This window comes from Pavona decussata, unplaced genomic scaffold (assembly GCF_977016875.1).
Source record: "Pavona decussata unplaced genomic scaffold, jaPavDecu1.1 SCAFFOLD_303, whole genome shotgun sequence".
Classification (NCBI taxonomy): domain Eukaryota; kingdom Metazoa; phylum Cnidaria; class Anthozoa; order Scleractinia; family Agariciidae; genus Pavona; species Pavona decussata.
Window position 1 is genome coordinate 68515 of NW_028145699.1, and position 23660 is coordinate 92174.

The 23660-nt window shown below is 38.1% G+C and overlaps 1 protein-coding gene and 1 pseudogene across 1 annotated transcript; both read left to right on the forward strand.

Annotated features, from left to right (window-relative positions):
* The first annotated feature begins 1682 nt into the window (after nucleotides 1–1682).
* On the forward strand, nucleotides 1683–8485 carry LOC146454251 (uncharacterized). Its single transcript, XM_085095673.1, has 8 exons — nucleotides 1683–1689; nucleotides 1943–2202; nucleotides 3077–3191; nucleotides 3885–4007; nucleotides 4741–4863; nucleotides 6352–6388; nucleotides 6921–7047; nucleotides 7785–8485. The coding sequence occupies exons 1-8, from the start codon at nucleotides 1683–1685 to the stop codon at nucleotides 8301–8303; spliced, it is 1311 nt and encodes a 436-aa protein (XP_084951799.1). The 3' UTR covers nucleotides 8304–8485.
* A 9428-nt stretch (nucleotides 8486–17913) lies between these two features.
* LOC146454252 (uncharacterized) lies at nucleotides 17914–22370 on the forward strand (annotated as a pseudogene).
* Nucleotides 22371–23660: the final 1290 nt, after the last annotated feature.

The following is a 23660-nucleotide window of genomic DNA, read 5'->3' on the forward strand; positions in this document are numbered from 1 at the left end:
TCCTTAATTCCAAACGAAACTGCCTCCTACACTCACCGCTCTCCAGCTTCTGAGTATCATATCTCGTCCTTCTAATTCCACGTCTTTTAGGAGCTGGTCACTGGCGATATCAGCTGATCTTATGGCTCTTGTGTCCAGCACAGATGTTCTAAATTTCCTGTTGATTAACACATGGTCAATCTGATTGCAAGTGCGCCTATCAGGGGATATCCATGTTTGTTTTATGGATCTCCTTATGTGGAAATATCGTACCTGTGATCACCAGGTCATTCATGCCGCAAAAATCGCATAGTTTCTCGCCATTATCGTTCCTGATTCCGACTCCATGCTTACCCATTACTCGTTCATATGCTTCTACGTCGCTTCCAACCTTTGCGTTCAAATCACCAGTGATAACCAGCAAGTCGTGTTTCGGTGTTTTGTTCACTATTGCCTGGAGCTTCTCATAAAAATGATCTTTCGCCTCTTCATCAGTGTCATTGGTGGGAGCATATACATGGATCAATGTTAACTTGACATGTCTAGAATGGAATCTGGCTCGGACTATTCGCTCATCGACAGGTGCCCAGCCGGCAATGCTTCCGCCGCATCTTTGCTCAGTATGATGGCCACGCCGTGTTGGTGAACTTCGTCGTCCCTGCCAGAGTACAGTAATGCCTCACCTGTACTTAGAATGAACTTCCCCGATCCACACCATCTACTTTCACTTATACCCATTATCTACAGCCTAGCCTCTCTCATTGCTTTCGCCGCTTGGGCTGTCCTCCCTTGTGCATACAAGGTTCTCACGTTCCAGTTTCCTATCTTCAACTGTGTTTTTGGGTGCACTATTGGCGTCCTCGGTTCCAGAGCTTCCATGTGGCTTTCACTCTGAAACGTCATGTTGTGTGCCACTCGGCCCCCAAGATTCGGTAGATTGCCTCTGATGTGTAAGGTTTCCGTAATCGTTCACTTTTTACGAGGTTGGGTGATTAGCCTAACGCCCAACCCCCGACCTGGAGGGCCAGGGGCTGTCTTTGTCAGGTCTCTGTCCCTCGACCAATCCGGTACGGTTGAACCCGCCAGGGACTGAGTCCCCACCGGCATAGCTCTTGGGGTCACTGAGACACACAAGCTCCACCACCGCGACAAGGTGACAGGCCCAGGGTGGAGATACAATAGCCTCCATTTTAACTAAAAAAATCGAGGAAAGTACGTTCACGTTTTAGTTTTGAAGAAATATTTTGGCGGTTACTACTTCCACAGGCTGCTGAAAAAAAAAACATTTCGGCTTTGTGTGCCTTGATCGGCATCTTTTCAAGCTTTCGTATAACAGCAATGTTGATGTGAACATACTTCGCTGCTATGTTATGAATAGTGTTGCCAGAAGGTCCTGCTAGCAAGCACATAAATATGATACCGCACATACAGTAGGAACTCAGTATAATTAAATTAAACTTAATTATATTATTAAGTATTCTTGTAGAAGAGACCTTTTCAGCAGAATAAAATTAACCATTTTTATCGTCAGGGAGTAACATTGACAACTTTTAATCCTGATATAAATAAGTAAGTTTTTTACAAAATGAGAAAATGCGATGAAACGTCAAAGGACTGTCACTTTCGGAAATTAAATATGGCAAAAATAGGACCAAAAATGTTGACCTACGTAAATTTACAGACATTTGTGTACGTGTGGCTGTATGAAAAGTTTGTTACGCACCCATACAAACCCATACAAATGTGAAAACTTATAAATCCATTTTTTTTAAGTTGATTTCTAGTCCTTTACTTTCAAAATTTGCCTTTTTAATTTTTTTGTCTCAACTTTCAAGATGTAAACAACGGTCGCCAAGGTTAATCGCCGTTTTTGAAGTCTTCTTTATGTACGTTTACTTGGTTTTAAATAATGGTAAAACTGATGATTTTGATTATCATATTTTAGACTAATTTTTTTTCGCAGACCAATGTCGTCAGCTGGAGTTTGAGCCCACTGGAGCTTACAAGGGCAAACGACTTAGAAATCACGTGATACAAACCGCTGACGTCACAGATGAGAGCTTCTGCCGGGTGTTATGTTATATGGAGCCAAACTGTGTTAGTTATAACTTCATGAAGAGAGTGGGCCCCGAAAATCACGTTTGTGAATTGAACAACTCAACTGACGAAAGGCACAAGGGTGACCTGATGGAAAACTTAAGTTATTTATACCATGAAGCGAAGGTAAGAAAATGTAACCCGACAGAAATTAGTTCAGGCAAGTAAATTTATGAGGACACCGCTGTGGGTTTATCGGGTAAAATCAAATGAGCAAATGACAGCCTTTAAAACAATATCATGCAGGTCCTCAAGCACCCTTAACGGAAAGATATTTACGCACCACAGTTGTACTATCCCTGAAACATTGACGGAAAAACTCGCGACGACACTGCAAATTTAATAACAAATACTATCCGAAGTTTGAATGGCGGAGTTTGAGTCGATTTTGAGCACACAAAACACTAAACATTGGTCTGACGTAAATATAACTACACATTTTCCTTTAAAAGCGATTTACAGTGGCTTTTTGCAATACATTGAAAGAGAGTGAGATGCGATTAAATTGTTTTCCTCCTCAAAATCGTTTTATACCACTGTAACCAAACCGAATTTGAGCCCCTTGTACCTTCATATATGATGCTGCTAGAAGGCTAACCGCAAAGTGATTCTGATTTTTGAAATGACGGTGTGTAAACCAAATCCTTAGGAGTACTTTATTCTGACAGCTGATTTACCTATATTCCCATATTACAGTCAACGACCCACATAGCCATTGCTCAGTCAATACGTAACAACTGTTGCGCTTTCCGTTTAGCCAAAATTCTTGGTTGGAAGCGCTTCTTTCCAGTCATTCGAAACTTGCGAATTCATTAGTATAGAGCAAAACACCTACGTGATGGAGCAACGATGTTGCCAAAAAGCAACAAAATAGAATTGGAAAGTTTGCGCAAATGGAGCAGTGATTTCCATTCGAACTTTTTGGAACCAAAACAGTGAACTTGATTTCCCGCATGGTCTCGAGGTCTTCTTTTAACTCCTGTATTTCTTTATTTCACAGGACTTTTGCACAAACAACCTTTGCAAGAACGATGCAACCTGTCAGACCGGCTTTACCGACCGGGGATACCGCTGCTGGTGCACAGCCGAATTTGAGGGCGACAACTGTGATATAGGTGAGGTTTAACCCTTTAAATTTTGGACGGCTGCAGCTGGTTCAGGCTTGAATCCTACTCCAAACGTAATGCAACTGGTGTGCCAAGCTGACATGTCTTTAGTATAACTTGGTTTCAGGTGTGGAATTCAATAACCGTTCCGAAAGAAACAATTTCTAATTTCAACAAAAGATATTAATATCTATTTATAGTTCGGCTTTATTACGCCATCCTATAAAAATGTTTTGTTTAGCATTGTGTGACAAACCCAGTTTTAAGTTGTATTGCCCGTTTCCTTTTCTCGGGTGTTTCGGAGTTTTGAACATATGCTTTGAAGGCATCTTAAAGGGACACAGTCATGGGATGACATGCGAGGTACTGCTCTCTCGCAGAAACTCAGTAAACTTATTTAGAATCAATGACGCTTGCTAGAATAGATGAGGTACGTCTACAAAATGAAGTATGTTAAGTAAAAAACGTAATTTTTGGAGACATTTGTATCAAAACTTGGATGCTATGCTAACTTTAAATGTCACGAGAAGGCATTTATTTTCGTCAATAACTTCCAAAATTTCAAATGGGCATATCGTCGAGAGGGTTAGAATTCAACCATTTACTAACTATTAAAAGTGAGTTCGTTGGAAATTGGCCATAAGCTCTCCCTTTAGACAGGTAAATGACTTATAAAAGTGTGGATAAATTCTTTGGTTTAAGATATCAATGAGTGTACCACAGGAAAACACAAATGCAGTGCTGATGCTGTGTGCAATAACACCGAGGGATCATACAACTGCACGTGTAAACCAGGATATTATGGAGATGGACGAGATTGTCAAGGTAAATATAATTATCTACTGATAAACAACCCGATACTTTTAAGAAATTATTATTATTATTATTATTAAAATGTCCAAAACTTGGCAGTGAAACCACTCGCCTGTGGCTCGTGGTTCCACTTGAGTTTTGAACATTTTTTGACGTCATTTTATGGTCTATAAGAGTATAGACCATAGAAAACTGCCGTCGATTTGTTAAATCTCATGGCATTCAAGCAGGTCATGGAACATGTAAAACCTCAATATAATCGCTTAAAACTGTAAACTGTTACGTTACAAAAAAGGACAAACCAAAAAAGAGCGTAGTTGGTATAAAGATGTTAAAATTGGAACAGACTGCGTTGAGGTAATCTTTTAAAATGCAGGCTTGGCACGATTACCTCGAATTAGATTAAAGTACAATCGACAAGCCAAAGAATAATCTTAGTTGGTCATGCAGCCATGTTTCATTATAGATGAACTTCGTATTAGTATTTTTAAGTTTGAAGCTCAGTTATAGTTAAGTTAAGATGTAAAAATACCAGATACCCTTACATAGCGTCCTTCACTAAATTATTTAGAATCAATAACTCTTGCTAGAATAGATGAGGTACGCTTAAAAAAAGAATATTTAAGTTAGAATTAAATCATTCACTAGTTCTCAAAAGGTTGAGTTCTTTGGAAATGGGCCATAAGCTCTTCCTTTAGACAGCTGCGTGATTAAAAACAAGTGTGGGTAAATTCTTTGGTTAAAGATATCAATGAGTGTACCACAGGAAAACACAAATGCAGTGCTGATGCTGTGTGTAATAACATCGAGGGATCATACAACTGCACGTGTAACGCAGGATATTATGGAGATGGACGAGATTGTCAAGGTAAATATAATTATGTACTAATAAACAAGCCGATACTTTTAAGAAATTATTGCAAAGGATGATAACTTTATTTATACACGGTTTTTAAAAAAAAATCAGTGTTACAATAGAAAATAAATAAAAATTGTCTATAACTGGTTTACATATTATTAAAATGTCCAAAACTTGGCAGTGAAACCACTCACCTGCGGCTCGTGGTTCCACTATGAATACTTCTCTTAAAGACATCTAAAGAATTTGCTGTACGCACTTTCTCGAGAAGATTGTTCGACAAAAGAGCACCACTGTAAGTAAAATTACGCTTTAGTTAGTCACTTCTTGGTTTAAGAAGCAACAATTTACCCTTAACGTCGCGAAGGTATAATTCGAGATTCTCGGGGCAAACAAATTACACAGATACGCTGGAGCGAGATTATTAGTACAGTTGTACATTAAGTTAGCCTTTTTTATAGCTCTTCTAATCAACAAGTTGTCCCGGCCGAGCGGGTTAAAGAGTTGTCTAGAACCAAGTGTCCTAGTTTGGTTTAGTGATAACTCTAACAGCGCGATTTTGTCGTTTTTTGAGTTGATCACTCAGCTGTTTCGACAAGCCATCTCAGACAGCACTACAGTAAAAAGTGTGGTTCAATAAGACCTTTGTATATTTTAACTACAGTGTGCATGGAAAAAGTGGCCTGTCTCGCTTAAGCGCACAAATACTTGAGGACACTTTGTTTGAGATTTCATGTATATGGGCCTTCCAAGAAAGATTTTAGTCAATTTTTAGCCCGAGCGGGAGATTTTCAATGAGTTGTTTGGTTTACTTGGACGCCATCTATATTAATGTTTATTGTGTAGTCATTTAAAGATTGTAGTTTCTGCGTCGAGCAAAAAATCATAAACTCTGTTTTGGCAACATTGACTTGTTAGTGTTGAGCCAGAGATCAATATGTTTCAATTCACTATTGATCTGTGATTGCAAAGTTATTTATTTAGTGACACTTCTCATCCCCTTACATACCGAGATCGTCCTGTTTCTTTTAGCCCGGGACCAAGTGTATGTACGGGTGAATGATAAGAGAGTTAGTTTTATATCGGTTTTGATTTGGGGAAATCCAGAAATCCAAGCTGGCGGATACACTAGATGGCCGCCGTGTGAAAATCTAATGCAATTATCCATCCTTCGAGTGTCATTGTCATAACTCTAATATCCAAATCCGACCTCCCCCACCCTGCCCCTCGATCTTAAAAGAAGAAAAACATGCCAGTCTAGATAGAATTAAGAGAGACTATAAAAAAGGGCACGATTAGGTTAATATGAGCCTGTCGAACTTGGAGAAATATCTAGCTTTGCGAGAAATAAAATACAAGACTGAATGTATTCGTTTTGTAGAGAAATGTGACATAATGGGAGAAAACTAAAACACAGCAGAGATTAGTTAAACAACTGGAAAAATTAGGCTCACTGAACTAATAATGGCTTTTTGCTGACTGTCATGTTTTTTCCAGCTCGAAATTCCTGCAAAGACCTCTATGAAGTACTCAAGTAAGTGACAACCTAGTTACCTTTATCTACTGTGTATTGTTATTTTCACTTAGTACGTGTTTTTGAAAGATGTTAAGACTAGAAAATATTGGCTCACAATTAAGGTGTTATGGTAACGCTAAAAATGTTTGGATAATTGCAGCTGTGTGAGCACCAACTAAGTGTTGGGTTACTACGGACATGGTGTACATTTACACTCACCCCAGTGTTTCCGTAACACACTCATTTTTACTATACTGTTCCTCTCGTTTTTGCACTCACGAAAATATTGCAATACTGAAAAGGTGGAGCGTGACTCCGGAATTACTCTCCCCTTGGATTCGAAACGAGCTCTTGTTTGGTTGTATTATTTTATTTAACAGGTCAAACGTGACTCAGTCTTGCATTCGAAACCAACTTATTCAGTTCTTTTCCATTTTTAACAAAACCAACTCACCTTTGTTTAAATTATTTAACACGTCGAACATACCTCAGGTGATTACCCTCCTATTAGACCCAAAACCAACTTCCCTTTGTTTCCATTATTTAACAGGCTGAATATAAGTCAGGTGGTTACCCTCATCTTGGACTCAAAACCAACTTCCGTTTTTTGTCACATCGGAGATTTTGGATGTGGAGATGGGGGATGGACACCTGTCATGAAGATTGATGGTACCAAGGTATATTTTTGATCTTTTTTCTCCCAATGAATGATTAATACTTGGACCCCTACTTTTAGTAATCTCGCGTTAGTCTTAAACAAAGAACGATTCGACGATGTTAATACTTAAGGCAACGGGCAATTTGAAGAGAAACATATGGATTCGGTATGAGCCTTATTCACCCTGCTCCAGTTCCTGGAAGGTAGATTCTACCCGCGCTGACTTTGACGTTTTATAAGTTTTGTGACTTTTCTTCTAATATTGGTGTCCCTACTAAGGTCCAAGTTTTACTAGATTTGATCATGGCAGCCGAATTTTGACCGGCAGTTTCTCCGGAAGTTAGAATAGTCCAATTGTCCTGAAACCGGCAGTTTCTCCAGAAGTTAGAATAGTCCAATTGTCCTGAAACAATGGACAAATCCAACACGGGAGACACAGGGTTACCAGTTTAGAGATTATGACTTCATTTGTAGTCATATGATGTCATAACAACTCGTTGCGGGTCTCAAAGGGAACAACGCTGGACATAATTCCGCTAGATAGATAGATTTATAGATAGATTTGGCCTCTACACTGTGCTTGCTGAACAAATGTTAAATCCAGTAATGCAGGAAAGAAGGAGGCAAGTATTAAACTAAGCATTTTTTCTTTCTCTTCTCACCACGTATGTTACTTTGTCCTTCGTCACATCCCCTTAACCCTTACAAAATCGCTATTTTGTAATTCCTTTCTGTCTTTAATTTGACTTTTCGCAGCGCACATTTCACTATGATGCCAATATTTGGACCACCAAGCAAACTTTCAACCTTCCAGGAGGGAAGACTGGGTTCGACAGTGAAGAAACAATGTTACCGACCTACTGGAACACATCCTTCTCCAAGATCTGCCTCGTTATGAAGATAGGTCAACAGAACAGGTTTTTGGCCTTAAATAAGAAGGCCACTTCGTTGTATTCACTTATTGCTGATGGACAGTACCGTGCCACGTCACTTGGTCGCAACACGTGGAAAATGCTGATTGGTTCTAGAGCTTCCTTGCAGACCGGCTGTAATAAAGAAGGCTTCAACAGTGTCGGTTCTCGCACTCACCTTTCGAAAGCCAGAATTGGTATCCTTGGTAATGAAGTGGGAAACGGTTGCCATGACCCTGACTCCAGAATCGGTTTTGGTACAGGAGGAAGACATGATGACTCCAACACGTGTGGAAACGAAGCTCTGCGCGGCGATAATGGCGGGAGGCATATCAAAGCAATGGGGTATATCTTGATTCAGTAAAGAGTTGATATTATACTGAGAGGATTTTCCATCATTTGTCTGTAACAATTTCTACAATGTGCTCACGTGTTGTTCTTGGTGTCATAAAATTTTCACAAAGGGGTCTCTAGCAATTTCTCGTTTAGTGTTTTCACGTTCAATTCCTAATGATTTGAATTTTCAACTTTTCGCAATTTTCACTATTTTTCTGCCAGATTTCATGCAATCCTAGCTATTAAGCGGTTCTTTTGTTTCCGTCCCAAAACGTTCATCCTCAGCTTTTTGATCAACCGCGCATGGGTTAGTTTCAACTGGGTTCTGACATACCAAGGTTTAATTCACGCAATAAGGTTGGGTTTCTTGCGACTTGATTTTATCTTAAACACGAACGCTTTCGCTGATTACCACATTCAAAAGCTCATAAATAATTCACAAGCCTATCGACTTATCAAATGGTCGATAAAACTCAAGTTCTGTGGTTTTAAAACCCGACTAAACCTCCTTCTTATTAGTATGCGGCGTTTAATGTTTTTCTCGTTTGGTAATTTCTAACAATTGTTATGAACTCTCTTAAAACACGCTTTTCCAGGAATGTTTTTGAAACCGTTCAAAAACTCGCAACACGTGTTTGATTCAATCCCGATAAACTGCTGCTGCTCGTGTTTTAAACATTACTTTATCTACACCGTAAGCATGATTGCTTTCTCAGTTCTTTAAGCAGGTGCTAACACACGAATTTAGCTTTTATCAGTTAGCATGTGCAAAAAAACTGTGTTCAGCCACCTTAAGTGGCCTCATTTATGTATTTATTTGTATATTTTCCAATTTAATTCTGTGTTAAGATTACTCCTGCTTGTGGCTCTTTTAACTTGAAATTAAATTAGTTACGGTAGTTGCATTTATAAACTCTCCCTGGGTACATATGTTCTCCAGCTAAGTTCAACAAATGTGTTTCCCGCGGTACACTTTGCACCATGCAGACATTAAACAAACTAGCTAGAGATTTTTTAAATAATGTAGAAATAACAGTGTTTTGTAACATTTGTGTGACTGGCGGAAGCTTACAGCTGTGTGCCGGTAAAAGCCCTTGGATTATCGCCAGTACGGATGGTGGCAGTGACCCCTAATGTTTTACGTTCTTACTTCTTCGTGTGGTGAAGTGAATCAGAACCGGCCACCCCCACAATCTTGGTTTTGGTATCTTTAAGGAGTTCCCTTCCAAAGCTGTACACCCAAGGCAAAATTAAAGGCCAAGAATTAAAACTGCTGGAAACCTAAAAACTCAGAACCTTTAAAATAAATCCTTCTTAAATAAAATCTTGGCACGCAACTGGGTATCTGAGCTGTCTTCATCGTGAACTCATAGCGTAAATGTAGCAGACCTCTTTTGAAAATTGTCTACATTACCGTATAACTGCAGCTGTCGTTGCAAGAATTGTAAACTTCTATAGCAGAGACTCCTGGCATTGGTACTTTACTATTATCTCACTAGATAAAACCTGAACTTTGGTAGTGCCACAACTCAATGAAATCAATCTATCAAGAGATAAAAATGAGACAATTTAAGTCCAATTTTTGTACCTAGATCTAGAATAATCGTGACTAAAAAGGATTATGATTTGGAATCAAAACTAAAAGCGAATGTTTAAACTGTAGTGAGTGAAACTCGCTTGATCATACGTTCATGGAAACATTTTATGGAAACCATTGTTCATTGGATTAAAGAAAGACCAGTTACTGCAAGTTTTACATCAGGAAAGTGAAAGAAAGATTACTCGGAATCTGAAACTATCCGGAATTCGGTGATAGTTTATTTTCTATGTGCTTGTAAATCTACAAATATAAATTTTTGTCAATAAATTCAAGGTACTAGAATACCGTATTGAATAATAGAAATAATTATATAGCTGAACTAGTCTGCGCTGAAAAGAAGCATTCTCATTAGCTTCCAGAGCGGTCCAAATTTTCCTATACGGGCCTCTAAAATGGACCGATTCCGTTACAGTTAACGTACATTTGAAAGGAGCAAGGTATTTTAATTTTGCAGAAACAATTAAATTGGGCTTTTGAAGTAGGAACTGCTCCAACCATCATGACGGAGTTTAATAGGAGTTAATACGAGTGCGACGAATTTTACTATATTCAGACGAAAAACGAGCAATTTTTACGCGGACCTGAAAGCAACAATGAGAAAGCCTAGATAAAAAGTTTATTGAACTAGCTTGTTCGGGCCGTATTGGGAAAATATTGCTCTCGTCCCTTTTTTTTTCTGTTTTTTTTTTTTATTTTTTTTTTTTTTTTTGCAAGTTTATGCACCGATCTTAAAGCTCCGTCCACAAACTTGCAAAAATAAGAATAACTCGACCAATATTTTCCCAACACGGACAACGCTAGCTGAATACCATAAACGAATGTCGCAGAATAGAGAAAGGAATAACTGCAAAGATTTGTAAAGTTCAGTGCTATCTTGACTATACTTTGCCTTGTAGCCGTCCGAAATATGTACATAGTGTGTAGTGTTAAGATATAGACAGAATATATAGAATAAAATGAGGATTAAATACGAATGTTTACGTCTCTACCTTTTTATGGCCTAAATCGGGGGTGGGGAGGAGGGGTTCTGCTGGCGCCGACTTTGAGCTTAAATAACATTTTTAATATTTGCGCAAACGCCAAAATTTAATTACTTCTTGAGAAATTTATCTGCATGAGAATAATTTGATGTCGTCGGTTAGTTTTCGTGGATATTACCATGGCAACCAATTTTTGACAGGCTGGTGTTTTTTCCTTCAGAAAATGGAAAATCCTTATATTAAAAGAAGAAAAATGAATTTTCTTACAGTAATTTTTTTTGGTTTTAGGTAATATCAGTGTTCTTTTAGTGGTTTTGGTTACTTCTCGTTAAATTTTGGCGCTTTTCCGAAGCTTCGAAGCCATCATGACTTAAATTTCAAGGTTATAACAAGTGGTGAAGCAATTTATGCTGGAAAAATTGTGAGAATATATTAAACTCTTCAAGGTGTCAATAATTGACCGCGCAGAGTATTTAAAAGTGAAAACTTTGGCACAAATCGAGTTCGACTGTAAGTTCATTTTCGGTCTTCTTTGTGGAATGAGTAGCACCTCGTAGATTAGACAATCCAGTTTTCCTTTGCACTTTTAACACGGTAGACATGTTTGTCGGCTCAATTCAGTGGGTCCAAATAAAGAACCGGTGCCCGAGAGTTGACCGTTGCGGTGGTGTCCATTATCCGGGCACGGTGCCAAGAATTTTTTTCGGGCACACAAAAACAAGCTATATTCAGACTAGTGCACGTGCCCAAGAACCGGACCCCGGCACCTATCCAGCAACATTGTTTGTTCCTTAATTTCTTCATTTCTACATAAATAATTGAAAACGTAACAGTTAATTGACGAAGCGTTTTGTAGCACATGTCCTGCCAGCAAAAGCTTGGCGATAAAAAAATGAAACTTATTCTACAATACAAAGTAAACAACAAACAAAAAGCTAAGAAATGCAAGAATTTATCCTGTCAAGGATGAATTGAGCAAAAATGAAGCAGGTTCTGAGTTCTAAATAATTGATGTTTTTGACAAGTTATAACTTAATAACGTCACTGGCGGTTAACGGCTTTAATTTTTTTTTGCGGTGAGGCCAAGGCGAAGTATTACTTCTTGAAAGTTAACTAACTAGAATTATCTTTTGCTATATACTTTATCTCTGGCACAGAAAGACAATTCTTCAGGTAAGAATTCCGATAAACTTGTCTAATAAACAATAATAAACTAAGAAACGTAAGCTACCTCTCCGGTTTTAGCTAGAAACTAAGTTCCCATCCACACTAATGCGTTTTCAACACGGCGAAGCGAAATAAAATATTTTCATCCATAGCATTTTCGTATCGTTTTCTCCTATCCACTTAAAACCCTCGAAACGATAAAAAAAACTGAGACCTCGGATCGTGTATGTGTTAACATCACAGGACCATCCGCCATCTTGGATAGATGCTCCGATTTAGACTGGAACGAATGGCATATGACGCTTTTTGCTTCACCGTTTTCAAACCTTTTCGTTATAACCAGTCCACACTAGAAACGAAACGTTTTTTAAAGTATCCGCTTTTGAAGCCGTTTTCGAAAGTCTCCGTTTTCATCGGCCTTTTTAGACGATTTAGTGGGGAAGATAAGTGAAAACGCATCAAAAAAGATGCATTTTCAAACAAAAACGCATTAGTGTGGATGTGGCCCAATTTAATTAACACGAAATTTTTTTTCAAAACGTTGGCGTATGTTCATAATTGATTATAAGCAAACAATCGCTTGCTGACTTCCAGAGAATATTAAATTAGCATGAGATAATGAGGGTATTCTTCTGGATTTAATGGGGGCGTGGGGAAAAAGGACCGGGCCTTTACAGTTGTATAATTTGAAGCGCAGGTCTCCTCTGGCCTTAAACGAAATATCGAACAATTAGATATATACCCAAAGCATTATTTTCCCATTTCTCGCAAAGGATCGGACTTCCTAAAATACTTCATCTGAAATTAAAGAGGTCTTAAAGCTTCTTCAAACATGGCAAGGATTTATTTCTCCGCTCAACATTTGCTGTTGATGTGTGTTATTTGGGGAGCGTGGCTGTATTGCATTTCCGTAGCGGATCAAGGTGAGTAATTGAAATAATTTCTAGTCCAGTACCCCTTTCTAAAACCTGTCACGGTCTTATTAATGAAAGCCTAATCAAACCTGGACGTTTTTAAGCTCACGAGTCTAATTTTCAAAGGATGATAAGGATCGTTTTAATAAATATGGAAAGGAAACAAAGTGCGATTGGGAGGGAAATTTTTTTAAGCTATGCCTAACGTTTGGATATTCGTGCATGCAAATTTGAAATTTTTAAATATAAACAAAAGTCAAGAAAGGAATAAAAAGTCAACTCCTTTCAAATTTTACCATAATCTTAATAATGACCGCTTTTTTTAAAAGGAAAATTCAGCACCAAAATATTGAAAGAATATAATGGCCTTTTCTTGTTATTGCGTTAAAGTAGAGTATTTGTTGAATAAAGAGGCAAATATAACAAACTAACAATTTTTCCTGCGCAATCATTAAATCGAGAATAGCCCTAGGAGAACGCAACGTTGGAACAATTTGGCTCAAGGCTTTCCACATTCTGACCGGTTGTTGAATTCAAACACAAACTATACTAGTCCTTCCGAATACTCAGAAAGCTTTTAGTATTTTCTTTTGAAACCTTCGACCGTTAGTTATAAACAAAAGTGATGTGTATGGATACCATGTATGTGAGCTACGCTTGAAGCAATAAAGGTAGCGTACTATTCAGATACTCTTGAAACTATTTAGAAAAAGGAATAAGAGAAACACCACCACCACGAGAGAGAAGCGGTCAGGTTGAATTGTCAGCAGACCGTTTGGTGTCTATCTTATCCTCTTTCTTTGTTTAAAGACATATTTACTATAAACACTTTTTTTAAAAATGACCATTCCCTCGGAACCACTATGAGCACTTTAAATTTGTCAGAACTGGTTGGCCAGAACGGTCTGTTTGTAGACTGCCAACAGTCCCTTTCTGGATAGTCGACATGTCGCGCGAAATAGCCGAGCGCGAAAAAAAAACTAGAGCGAACGAGCGGAAGGTGGCTTGGAGAGAGGCGGAAAAAAGGGGAAAGGAAAAGTCTCTTCTCGTTTATTTCTCCTCGTTCCAGTCTCGCAACCATCTCGACTAGCCAGAAAGGGATTTCTTGCAGTCTAGTCTGTTTGTAAAGGGAATTTACCAATTTGAAGGATAAGGATGCTGATTAATGCTAGTCTTTCGAGTTTCTTTTTTGGAGTGATTATTTTTCAAGATTTTGCGGCACCATCTCTTCAAAATTCAGTGGCGGATTCGATTTACAGACCGGTCGTTCTGGCGAATGGAAAGCACTCTATTACTCCGTTGCTTTACACTTGAATTAGATAATAAAAACAAAAAGCTTAAAAAAAGAAATCAGGCTTCATACGGATATCGAAACTATTGCCTTACAATACCGGTGAAACCAGAATGAAATATAATTAATTTTTATTTTTGCAGCTTTCTGCGGTGCACCGCGATCTTCCATTATATTAAACGTGCTCGAATAGTGCTTGACGCAGACAACTATCTGAAGGTTACTTTAGAACGTCCGGAGTTGGAATAATTTCGCATATTTCGAACTTTTTTTCTTCAAATTTCCGACTTATTACACTCACAGAGGATGCAACATGTAAATAATGTTAAGCTAATACCAGAGTAAAGAGCAATGAGGGTGTGTTGCTCCAACGAATCTCCAAACTCGCAGTTTGAAGCCGGGAGGTTATGTGTTAGAATGGAGAACTACCGTAGTGGGCATTTTTGTATGTCTCCCTTGTTGTAAAAATCCTTAAATTAGACATTTTTGCACATTTACCTAAATTACAGCTATTTCAGTTAACGTTGTCGGTTCAAAGCATAAAGCTAAAAGACAAGACCGAAAGTTTACGTGGGATTTTTATGAATAAATTGATCAAAATCAGTCATGCCTGGAGAAAACAATAGGTTGTAATTAGCAGTACAATGACCTGCACGTGCAGGAATGATTTTGATGTAATTATTCATAAAAAATAATCCTACAAAACATTGCGGTCTTGTCTTTTACCTTGATTTTAATCCGACAACGCTAATTGAAATAGCTGTATACATAATGGCAAATTTTCAAATGGCAAAATATGCGAAGTAAGTTTTTGCTCGGACGGAAATATTTTCCAACACTTTTTTTTTTTCGTCTTAGAACATGTTTGTGATAAAGAAAACATGTCAGCTTTTGCCAGTTGTGAAAATTTTCACATATTTAGGTGCCTTCGAATTTTCGATACTCGCTTATAATTTGACGTTTAATTATACATAATCGAAAATACTTGAAAGGCAAAATGTTCCGACTATGTGTTTTTCGCACCGAAATATTTTGGAACATTTTTGTTCTTCCGACATTGTATTCGTCCAAACATATTTGTGATTAAAACTGGTAATCAGCAATACCGGTCATTGTGAATTTTTTCACATCGCACGGGGCATTTGAATTTTTGATACTCCCAAAATGTCGGCACCGTGCCATCAACTTTTTTACTCGAAGTGTTTGTAAAGTGGTCCTTTCAAACAGCCGGTATCAAAGGAGAAAATATTGAATTCACTACAGATATAATAAGTTAGCTAGCAAGATTGTTCTTAGCGTGTAATTGTCGTTTGAATTATCGTCCGTCCTCCGTTTCCATGTGCTTTACGTTACTTAAATAATCGATGTCTGTGGTCTGAGACTTGGCTTATGAAGTCAATTTACTGAGCTTAATTGTTAGCCCGCGAATTTAAATTTTCCTTTTTTTTTTTGCTCCCCGCAATTCTATTACAACAAACGTCATGCTGAGCAAGAAGTGTATAGAAGCGCTTCTCTCCTTTTTATTTACTATTCCGAATTCGCATTTTGGTGTTTTAATTCACCGTATTTTCAAGCCAATTTTGCTTGGAGAGTCTCCAAATTTAGTTTAATTGAAGTTTTCGTGTTTTGTTAAGGGAAGTATTTTTAATTACACCGCAAACTATCATAACATCATTGTCGGCAGCGGTTAGTCACGTTCGATGTTTTTGTTATGTTTCTAATCAGTTAGAAAGAGGCTTTGTATACAAAAAATTAATTCAGTGTATCACAAACAACACCATCCATAAAGGACAGCTTCTTTTTCGAATAATTTTGAATCGATTACTGGTGCTCAATATTCTGCGTTTAGCCAATTTCGTTTCCAGCATTTCCATTTTTATTTAGCCTAAACTTATCATGCTCATTTGTGGTTTTTATCGGCTAAGTTGGGTGCACCCGAGTATTTAAGCAAAGATAAAGATTAATCATCTTTCGCTGTGAAAAATGCAATTATCTCAGAGCTGCGCACATGAATTGGATAATAAAATGCGGCGTGGTTGTTTTTTTGCCTCAAGCTTCGCTTCGGATGGTCGCCTTTGCACAAATTCCACTTTCCATCGATTCTTAATGAAACTACTGCGTAGACTGGAAAATTCAGAAGAGTTTAAGATAGTTGCTACAGAAAAGGGCGCATGTGGAGTTGAGTCCATTATGAGTAAAAATTTCGTTAATTAACTCTCCAATGGCTCAGGCTTGACAGGTGCCTAATTGAAAGTTGCATTCTAAGTAGAAATATCTTCAGGTACTGTGCAGGTGACTCCTTGTTTTAGAATTGATAAGTTTACCACGAAAACCCTTGCATAGCGTTAGGAATACTAATCATAGCAATGTAACGGAAAAAGGAAAAAATCCTCCATACGGAGATGTGTTCTCAACCATTTAATTTATAGCAAGTTGCATGTGCGACTTTCACGTAAACTATAATATCCATAAGACGACTAACGTGACTTTCGCGCCAGCGAATTGGAAGCTCTACTCGGGGGTAAACCAGCTGCCGTTGAAAGGAAAATATCGTTGCAATTTCTATGAAGCTCGGTGATTTAAAGGTGTTTCTGTAAAATCGCTGGCAAGTTGAATTAAGCTTCGAGCTTTGTGGAAATCTCTTGCGGTATCACATTGAAATTGCGCTCACTGAGTCACACTTTTATCGTAACTTCTTAAAGTCTAATTTGCCTAAATGTGGGCGTTACAGTTACTTCCCGCAAACGGGACCTCGAGTTGTAGGAAATGAATGGCTTTGCCTTCGTCAAGTGTGAATCTGCGGAGCTGGTAATTAGCTGGAAAGTCTTATTCTCCTCTCGACATACATATATGTGAAAGCAAAAACTAATTTTTTTCCATTGGTACTAAAATTCAAGAATAATAATTATAGTTTTGTTCATCATCATCATCATCATCATCATCTTCTTCTTCTTCTTCTTCTTCTTCTTCTTCTTCTTCTTCTTCTTCTTCTTCTTCTTCTTCTTCTTCTTCTTCTTCTTCTTCTTCATCATCATCTTCTTCTTCTTCTTCTTCTTCTTCTTCTTCTTCTTCTTCTTCTTCTTCTTCTTCTTCTTCTTCTTCTCCTTTTTCTTCGATTTTTTCGCTTTCATTATATTCCTGGAAGCGTTTTAGCCATGCAAATATATAGCCAGTATAGCTGATTAAAGCAAGGTATGTTTTAAAAAATTTGCGTGACGATTAATATGCTGATTTTCTTTTCGTTCGCCATTTCGTCTATCTTCAATTCAGTAGCGCTAGCGGTGAGCGTTTTCGCAGCCTTCTCCGGTTTATACATGCTTCCCGTAGCATCTTGGAACCACACAATGTCTATTAAGCTATGTTGCATTTTCTCTCTCTTTCGAAATCTACCCCGTGTGAGACAGTGCCGCTTCAAAATTTCGCATTCCTCCTTCCCTTCGGCTATTCAGATTACTCCTCTTGTTTGCTATTAAGCACATCTCATTATGCGGGCCAAATTATTTTGTCATAACTTTCCCAATGCTCGACACTAAGTGGCTACTGTGGCAGTGAAGATTTCGTACAATTGATGGCCAAGGAGAAGAACGCTCATCAAGCAGCTAGTGTTTCAATACGATTGCCCAATATTTCCTTTACACAACATTCACTCTCACTAGGGGCTAGAAAAGGTGACTGAAAATGCAAACAGTTGCAATATTCAAAGCAAGGGTTAGATAAATTGGTGTTGAAGGATAGGTAAAAAACAATAACCGTAAACAAGCCAAGAAATGTTAAAATATAGCACTTGAAAACTGTGGTGGTATAAAATGGATGAACACAATAAATATGTGAAAGATTAAGTTTCTTGGCGTCTCTTCATTCCGTCAGGTTGAAGAGATTGGCTCTCGAAGTTAAATGTCCCTCTCTGGCATTTTTGATGCTAGTAGAAGTAGTCGTTACTAAGTTCACAATATTAGAATATTAATTTCTAAGCAGGCTGCCGCCGTATGAAGTTTGCTCCACTGGCCGACGGTAAACGCCTTGAAGGTCACGGGTTTTTGAACCTTTCAATTGGAATATACACACTATGTGAGCACCGATGCGTCATGGAGAGTAAATGTGTATCAGTCAACATTGGCCCATCAGGCAATGACAAAGTTGTATGTGAACTGAGTGATTCGGATCACTTGCAGCACCCGAAAGATCTAAAATAGAGAATCGGTTGGACATATAGAGGCACAGAGGTGAGAAATCAACGGACGATAATGTGAAAGTGTTAAAGATGATGTCTTTTGTTGGTTGTTTAATTCTAGTCATCCATGTAGCTGGAGTGTTTGCGGCTGCATTGAAGGCACGGGGGAAGTTTTCTTACATTGCTGATTGTGGTGTTAAGAGCCGTGGTGATGGTGATCATAACCATGATGGCTGTGATATTGCTAATAATGCTGGTTATTATGTTGGTAATGATCATTATTTTCATAGCGTTGTTGTTGTTGTTGTGTCTACACGCTCATAGTAGCGTGTAGACACCATTGTATTTTTTCGTGAAGATGGAGCTTTGCTGGTTTTCAACTTGAGTTTGTACACAACGATTGCTAAACGTTTCATCGTAACCGCCCTTTCGGATTATAATTATGGCTGCTCCATTCTGAATCTTTTGCTGTCTTGCTGTTATACAGATTACGTCACAGTAATCAGAGGTGTGTTCATATTACGTATTACGCCTATGATATTTAAGTGGCCTCTGGTAACATATCTTTACATGACTTTGACTTTGTAACAGAGCCGAAATAGTGTAAGTTTTAACTATCTTGTAATAAACCAAAACTTGGTTTGTACAATGATATCAATTTTCGGCCTCGCTTTCTTCATTTTGTATACAAATTGTCAGATAGCTCCGGAGTTTAGACTAGACTTTGATCAAATATAATACAAACTTTTCATTTTCCAGACCTGTGACCTATTATATTTTTAGGGAATAAGGAATGCACCAGAAAAGCATATTTTAAAATCGTAAAGAAGAAAGATCATAATTTGTAACAAACTCGTCAGCAAAAGTATTTTTTATAACTTGATTCTGACGATTCTGTTAAGAACGCAAAGTAGTTTAGTTGTATTATATTCTGTCATTGCAGCGTTCATGATATTTTATTTCCTTCCCAAGATTGTTCCAGCAACGAACACTACTTCGAAAGATACCAAGATTTGGCAACCAAAGCAGCTGCTGATGTTGAGCAGTTCAGCATCAATGGAAGCCTGTTTCTCGCCTTTGCTAACTTTTATGGTGACGAGGAAAAATGGAATACAGACTCTTTTATCTACAAACTGAACGATTCAACCGGAAAATTCTTCCTCTTCCAGTCCATAGCTACTATTGGAGCTCTTGGTGTCGAACATTTTACAATCACGGATAAATACTTCCTCGCTTTTGAGTGTCATCATAGTGGACTTTCGTTCCGATTGAACTCCGTTGTCTACCAGTGGGATGGACTGCAGTTTGTTTTCTTCCAAAATATTTCAACAAATGGAGCAGGATCATTAAATTTTTTTAAAATAATGACAGACCCGTTTCTTGCAGTGGCGAATTTTCACAACGATACGACACACTTTATCAATTCAATCATCTACAAATGGAGTGGTGGACAATTTAAGAAGTTTCAGGAGGTACCAACTGAGGGAGCTTTAGCAAGCACGGCCTTTGTTATCAACAATGACACTTTCGTCGCTTTTGCAAACTACCACAATCCAAGAAAAGAATATTCTGTCAATTCCACTCTATTCAAGTGGTCAGGGGAAAGGTTCGTCAAAGTACAGTCTCTCCAAACATATGGAGCATGGGAGGTGGCGTCCTTCAACGACAACGGGGACACATTTCTCGCCTTTGCTAACCACCGCAATGGTAGTAACAATTACAGCATCGATTCATTCATTTATAAATGGAATGGAAGCGCCTTTGACCTGTTTCAATCTGTTCCTACTCATGGAGCAAACATGTGGCATCCATTTGTGATGTGTAATCAAACGTACCTGGGTGTGGCCAATCACTACGATGAACGGCGAGGTAAATACGACATTCAATCCGTTGTCTACAAAGTCTCTGAAGGGAAGTTTCTTGAATTTCGAGATGTTTTAACTCAAGGTGCACATGGCATGACGTCATTCGAGTACAAAGGTCACACTTACCTGGCAGTTGCAAATTATTTCAGTGATATCAGTAAGAAATACAACATCAACAGCACGCTGTATAGGTGGATCTAAAACAAAAGAACTCTTATTAAATGAAAGCTATGGATAACGAAAACATGTACGATGACGAACAATGTCACTTTCCTTAAACATAAAAATGTAATATTAAGACGACTGAGTTAATGGCTCCAATTTATATTGGACGGTGTAAAAACGAAAGGCAAAACCTCGAGTGAGGATTAGAGGTGGAGAACCTCTAATTAAGCAACACTGATAATTCTAAAAGGCTTTCAAATACATAACATTGCATACATTTTTTCCAACTTGAGGCTAAGTTGTCTCTTAACCCTATCTAGACTAGGGGGAGCGGATTCTGACCGCGGCGACTTTTAACCTCAACAATTTTTTTAAATAATAGAACAAAAGGAATGAAACTTCAGGACGTTTTCAGAAATTTATATGGCAAATATGTCATGTGGACGGTTAGTTTGCTTTGACTTTCATGTTACCATGGCAACCCATTTTTGACAAGAAGTTTCTCAAAAGATGTAAAATCCCTTTTAATAATGACGAAAAGATACTTTTCTTATAGAAAGTTCATTTTTAGCTCATATTAGGATTCCATTTGGCAACCATAAGATAATTACAACGTCATATTAAGTCATTAGTTTGCGTTACAGACCTCAAAGGAAACATCTTTGGACGTACTATCTCTCCTCCAAGCTTTATTGTCATAGCTTTTATACTTACGAAGTTATGGAGGGGGGTGTGCAAAATCGTCCCTCCTCCCCCCCCCCCCCCCCCCGACCCTAGAAAACAAAAAAGCCCGGTCTAGATAGTGTTACCCTCTATTTGTTTTTGGATTTCATTAGCCCTTAGTAAGTCATTTTCTGTTCCTTTTTAAACCGCGCAAAAATACTTTACTAGTAGGTGCCCTTCTTAAGAAATCAGTTTCTTGGACCATTCCAAGGTACGCGGAATGTATGCGCAGTAGAAAATGGGGGCACCACTTAAATATTCCAACTATTCAAACAATAGAGCTTTTTTATTTCAAAAACTAGTATTATTCTGGTTGGCACAGTAATATTAGGAGGTGACGTCAGGAATATCTTCGCCATACTCAAAAATATTTATCGTGTTATAAATCTATAAACAATCATCAAATAAATGCTATATGTACCGAAGTGTCAAAGTACAAATTGGGTAGTGGTAATTAAAAATCAGACTTAATTATCACAAAAATTAACATATATTTATCCTTTTAAAGGACGTCCAGTGTAGTAATAGCTGTTTAGCTGATTTTTTTCAGATGTAAATAATTTTTATTAACGTTTGTTTTCAAAACCTGCTAACATTAATACCTTAAATCAGCAAACCAACACAGGCAGCATAGTAAATTAAACACATCATTATCTGTATGGAATCGGACCAAGTCACTCCCTATCAATTCGTAGGAAATAGTGTTAAGGCATGCGCACAATTCTGAGTTATTGATAAAGTAGAAAAAAGAGACCTTTAGATTGGTATGAGTACCACCAAGACCACGAGATTTGCCTTCAAGTTTTTAACGAAGTACTAAGAAGAGGTATTTTCCGGGAAGCTTCACTCTCTGTGAGCGAAGAACTTGACGCAGTTATTTTGAATGGTGATAGCTAAGCCCTTTTGTGATTCAAAAACGTCTAGACCGTCTGCGTTTCGCGGACTTGCTGTGGCCACTACGCCCTTTTCACAAAAACTCTTAGTTAAATTACGAGCACCATCTTGTTTTCCCACCAAAATAATGCTCGTTCACTAGCGTGCACTCTGCAAGTTCTCTATTGAAAAAAACTCTTGGTCGTATTCGCACAAAAATCTAAAGGTCCCTAAACAAATGATGCACGACAACTGCATTTTCATCTAATATAGCCAACTCCAACATCAGTAAATAGTGTTTATTAGAAAAGTAAAGTACTCACGAGAAAACAAATCATTATTAATAAAACTAAGTTATCTCCCAGAAATGATTTCCTTGTGATGTTTTAGTCAGGCAGACCGGTTCCTTCTAATTAAAATGCTCTCCCACCTAACCGCTCCATTTCTATAATCACGTGGGATTCAACGAGAGTACAGTGTTCAAGCAACAGATAGTTCACATAAAAAAACAAGAAATTTATTGCCATGTAGGTATATTGCATGTATTTGGGGCTTACTAGGGCTGCTAACCCTTTGTTTTGGGATTGAGCGGAGCAGTTGTTTCTTTTTTGTGGTTGTTTTTTTTCTTTTTATTGCAAGGTTTGTTAGTCTTTCATCGGACTGGTGAAAAATCGCTCTTTTTCTGGAATTTCCTCCTCCGATATTAGCCTGAAGTGTACGTGTTTATCGGCGAGCACCCTAAAAGTCAGCTCTTATATACTATTATAAGCAGATTACTAAGCATATTGTGAGATGTGTTGTCTACAGAAGTGTTCAATTGAGTGTCTAATGCAATTCGCATTTGCTTTGGGTGTGCCTTACAACGTTCTGTGATTACTTTAAAAATACACTCGCCACACTTTCTTTACCAATGAGAAGTAAAACCGACTAATTCTAAGCTGGTCGCCCGCCTTTTCCCGCGCTTGGTGCCAGTGACGGGTATTTACTTTGAATTCGTATTGCTTCATTACGCTTTTTAGGTTTTTTTTTTTCTTATTTGTCAGAGTAATTACTTTGCTTTGGGTCTGGCGACACTTAACTGAAACCCACTCTATTTAATTTAAAGAGTTAATTGAATCAACTGAAGATCAATTTTGATATATTAGAATTCGCACATGACTACGTTGTTCAGGGGAATAAAACGAAGGAAATTATGTTGAGGTTTAGACTCGAATAGTTACTTTCTTTAATTTGTTTTATTCCCCCAAGCTCCGTAACCAAGCTAGAAATTGATCTATTGAGATAAACTTCCGCACTTGGGAGCGGGAATTACCCTTGAGGCAGCGTCGTGTAGCTTAAACTTATTGTGTTCTCCAAAATTTGCTCAAGTGATCACAATGTTTATTTAAAACGCTTGGGGGATGTTGATAACAATGAGAAAGTCACAAGTACAGCGCGTGCTAACCTCTCACGCAGACGACCTTTGGCTCGTCAGGCACGTGACGTGACGAACCAAAGAACGTCTGCCCTGGAGACTATGCGCATGCGTGCTTTGGACACTTTGGATTTTTCAAATATTACTATCACCATACCCGTTGAAACTATGGAATTACATAATTATACAAATTTTGAAGATTATATGGAAAATGAAAAGTAA

Coding starts and splice junctions, on each gene's coding strand:
- LOC146454251 (XM_085095673.1), top strand. Junction 6,389..6,920: donor GACCTCTATGAAGTACTCAA/GTAAGTGACAAC, acceptor ATTATTTAACAG/GCTGAATATAAGTCAGGTGG. Junction 7,048..7,784: donor TGAAGATTGATGGTACCAAG/GTATATTTTTGA, acceptor GACTTTTCGCAG/CGCACATTTCACTATGATGC.